This window comes from Lucilia sericata, unplaced genomic scaffold (genome assembly GCF_015586225.1).
Source record: "Lucilia sericata isolate MDLA Ls3-8-SP2 unplaced genomic scaffold, ASM1558622v1 Contig000211F_arrow, whole genome shotgun sequence".
Classification (NCBI taxonomy): domain Eukaryota; kingdom Metazoa; phylum Arthropoda; class Insecta; order Diptera; family Calliphoridae; genus Lucilia; species Lucilia sericata.
The window spans coordinates 66532-70804 of NW_023994239.1; the positions used below are offsets into that span (position 1 = coordinate 66532).

The 4273-nt window shown below is 30.4% G+C and overlaps 1 protein-coding gene across 1 annotated transcript; it reads right to left on the reverse strand.

Annotated features, from left to right (window-relative positions):
* Nucleotides 1-1152: 1152 nt before the first annotated feature.
* Nucleotides 1153-1848, reverse strand: LOC119602157 (jerky protein homolog-like). Its single transcript, XM_037953518.1, has one exon. It carries the CDS (start codon nucleotides 1846-1848, stop codon nucleotides 1153-1155), a length of 696 nt encoding a protein of 231 aa, XP_037809446.1.
* Between the last annotated feature and the right edge of the window lie 2425 nt (nucleotides 1849-4273).

Below are 4273 nucleotides of genomic sequence, written 5' to 3' on the forward strand. Positions count from 1 at the left end.
TCAAAATTTCAAAATTCTTTACGGTTTAGATTTTATCAAGGTTCAAAGTTCAAATTTTTTAAAATTTTTTTCAACAAGCATTAAATTTGACATCATATATTTTATAAAATATTTATCGTTTTAGTTCCTAATTTGACTCAAACGGTAATTTTTTTAATTATGTTAGTGAAAAAACTCACATGTATATATGTGGTGTGAGTTTTTTTTTTAAATATAAAAATTTCAGAATGGGACAATGAGGGGATCTCAAGTAAATCAACTTTTAGTAAAATAATTCACATCATTTCCATACAAATTTCAAAAAGTTTAATTTTTTGTTCATAAACAATTTAATTTTTGTTTCAAATTCTTAAACTTTTTTGTGTTCATCATCAAATAAAACATTAAATTTGTAAATATCTTGAATATTATCAAGCTACAAGACATAGGCTTTCATTGGGAACTAAAACGATTAAAATCGGATAAACAGTTCAGAAAATATACGATGTAAAATTTAAAGCTTGTTGAAAAAAATCCAAAAAAAAAAATATGAAATTTAAACATCGATAAAATCTGGACCGTTACGAATTTGAAAATTTTGGGGAACTTTAAATTCCGTATTTACATGAAGAATGTGTGTACCGAATTTCATCGAAATCGGGGAGGGTCATATTCAAAATCCTACTTTTTTGTTTGAATTTTTTTTTAAATTACCCCTCATCGATTTTGTAAAGGGATATTTGAAATTTGAAATATTTGAAATAGTCTTTTGCATTTTCGTTGAATTATGTGAAAAATTGCGACCTGTACATTATACCTGGACAGTCAGCCGCACAGACGGGTAAACGTGGCTTAATGGACTTTTAAAAACTTGATTTGAATTTAGCACTTTTTTCAACGAATTTGCACTTTTTTGACCGTCATTTTGCACTTTATTCTGAGGGAGTTCATGCAACACTGGATGTATCAGACTGCAGTTTATGACGCAGAACCTGAAGCGGTATCATATCTTCATCATCCCAGCACGATGCAGTTCTTGGCCACAATGCAGACCAGCTTTTCTGAATATTTTTTTTCGCTAATGCTTTGCCATGTTAAGTTCAAGAAATAAACAGCATCTTTAAGGCTAAACATTTTTAAAGCTTTAATCACGTCGACGTCATCATCATTTTCTTATAAAATATGCTGCAGTAATTGTTTTCTGTAAGTAACCTTTACATTTTGTATTAAATTTTGGTCCATAGGCTGTAATATTGCCGTACAATTTGGTGGTAAAAAAAGAACTTTGAAATTTTGGTCAAAATTAATTTCATCCGTTTTAGGATGTGAAGGAGCATTATCTAATATCAATAATGCTTTGAGTGGTCTGTTAACCTGTGTTAGAAACCCTTTTACTTCTGGAATAAAATGGTTTTTGAACCAGTCGAAAAAAAGGGACGTTGACATCCATCCTTTATTAGATGCTTTATATACCACTGGAATTTTATAACCTTTAAAGGCTCTTGGATTAGCAGATTTGCCAATAACCAAAAGAGACAGTTTATGTGTTCCTGCAGCATTTGAGCATGGCATAAATGTCACAAGATCTTTGGAAATTTTTCTCCCTGGAGCTGATTTTTCCTTTGTATGCACCCATGTGTTACCAGGCAACACTCTCCAGAATGCAGCAGATTCGTCTGCATTATAAACTTGCTCTTTACTCAAATCCATCTCAGCAACAATGTCGGCAAACTTTTTTTTAAAAGGCTCTACGGCGCTTTCATCGCTGGAAACTTTTTCACCACAAATTTTTAGATAACGAATACCATGCCGTAACTTAAATTTATCTAACCAGCCTGATGTCGCTGAAAAATCTTCTTTTCCCGTCATCTTTGCATAAAAGAATTTGGCCTTTGCTTTTAAAATTTCTGATGAAATCGGGATATGATTGTTTCTATGCTGCAAAAACCATGTGTAAAGCGCATCCTGTAACTCTGGATTTTCTGATTTTTTCATAACTTTTCTATTTCCTAAAAAAAAATATTTTATGAAATTATTTTCGTTCAAATGTTACCGAGTCCATTATAGGTATTCGAAATAAATTGTTTTATATTCTCCTTATTTTTTTTAATGTCGCAAATCGTAGATTTAGGAACATGGAATTTTTCGGCAACCTGCCTAATAGTTTTTCCCTCATCAAGACTTTGTAAAATATTTAGTGTTTTATGTTTCCGTTTATTATTTAAAGACATGGCACTTAAGTAAACAAACATATTTTTTGCAAGAAAAAAGAAAAATAAGCACGACTTACATTGAAAAAAAAAAAAAAAAAATAACAAGTAGGACCGAGCAAAAAAGAGAAATAAACGCATCATAGAAAAGCACAAAATTGTTGTTTTACCAATCTTTGCACATATTCTTATTTCATTCTTACATGCAAAAACACGAACACTCTCAATCTCGACATTTTACATTTATTTATCAACAGAACTATAAACAAATTTTTAATTTCATTTTAGAATGCTAGTGCAAAATAAAACTTTATGCTCTTTCAGTTGTGAGATTTTTACAAACAGTTTATTTCTCAAAAATGTCCATGTGCATGAAAAAAAGTTTTTCTTGTTATCTCAATATTGTACAAAAATAAAAAACATTACTAATAGTATCATGCAAGAATGAATAAAGCAAAGTTTTATTTTTGTTTGTTTTTGTACACGAATGGAAGATAACAAAACAAAATTTATTTGTTTTTTTCATGAGCGTGAGTGATAAGTGAATGAATATTTGGAACCCTGCTTTTTACTTTCAGCTTTATTTTTTGTGGACTGTATTTTTCTATCAATATAGCCGTTTCTTTTTTTAAAGGCTCGATTGGACCAATGTTTATTTAGGGGTTAGAAGGAGATGGGTACTTACGCGGGAATTAGAGGAAGGGTAAATAAGAAAGGCTTGGGATATTTTCTTAAACGTTATAAACCTTATGTGTTTATTGAACTTTTGGTAAATAGGGTAAGTATTCAGTATATAACTCTATTATTAGGTTAAGTTTTATGTGCAAAATTAAGGTAAGTACTTTAGGTTAGTTTTAGGTTTTAATATTTCTTTATTTATTAAGTTCACAAATTTTAATAATTATTGTCAATTCACTATACTTTTAGGGTTTTTAATACAATTTTTAATTATATTATTTTAAGTATTTTATTCAATATTTTATTTTTTATATAGTTTAATTATAATGAGTTTCAATATTTCGCAAATAAAAGTAATTTTTAGTTTACAATTTGGATTTTTAATGTTTTAACTTTAGTTTTAAGTTGTAGGGTGTAGGAAAACAGAAAACCGCACTTAATGTTTGTCTTCAGACAGACTGATTAGAGGTAAGATAAAAGAAAAAGTGTAGAGCTGCAGTTGACATTTATGCAGAATGAAGTTGGCTGCAGTTTGGTGTGGGTGTTATTGGACATCAGGGATGGTAACGTTCAATTGTTCACTGATGTGAACATCATGTTTCTAGCTAATAACAACGAAACGTAACGTGATGCTCATTCTTTGCTTTGTGTTTATAAACAAGAAATTACAATAACAAAAAAATTTACCATTTGATACTATGTTTTGTTTGTTTATTGTTTCTGTATAAGCATGTACGAAAAATGTAAATTTTTTATGAAATTTCGTAGAGGTGGTCTCGGATTTTTACTCACATCTTCGTAATTTATGGGCCGGTTTTGCTGATTTTAAATAGCGTTCTATATTGAATTATCTTCAAAATTGCGACCTGTAGTTTGATTACAAGCCCTATTCAGGGGTTCAGAGGTATGGGGGTTAGGTGAAATAATGGACCGATCTTACATAGCTAAATCGACTCCTAGGACCAATATTATTATACCCTCCACCACCACCAGTGGTGATAGAGGGTATATATAACTTTGTCATTCCGTGTGTAACACCCAGAAATATTCATCTGAGACCCAACAGAGTAGGTATGTATGTATATTCTTGGACCTTTTGGAAATTCTGAGTCGATCTACTTAGCTATGTCCGTCTGTCTGTCTGTATAAAACATTCTCACGATAACACGAAGCAAAAGAAATTAACCAAATTCACGAAAAATATCTATTATTGTCCTAGACAGTTTGGTATTGAAAATAAGCAAAATCGGTTCACATCGGAAAAAGTAATGAAGTAATGAATTTTACATATTCTAGTGTAATTTTCAAAAAAACTGTGCAATATAACTCCATGAAAATTATCGCACATTTGTTTCTATACAAGTGCTTTATTCTTGTTGAAAATTGGCGGAATCGGTCCACAATTT

Bases quoted from the DNA above. Each gene is read 5' to 3' on its own strand.
- LOC119602157 (XM_037953518.1), bottom strand. From the start codon at position 1,848: ATGACGGGAAAAGAAGATTTTTCAGCGACATCAGGCTGGTTAGATAAA.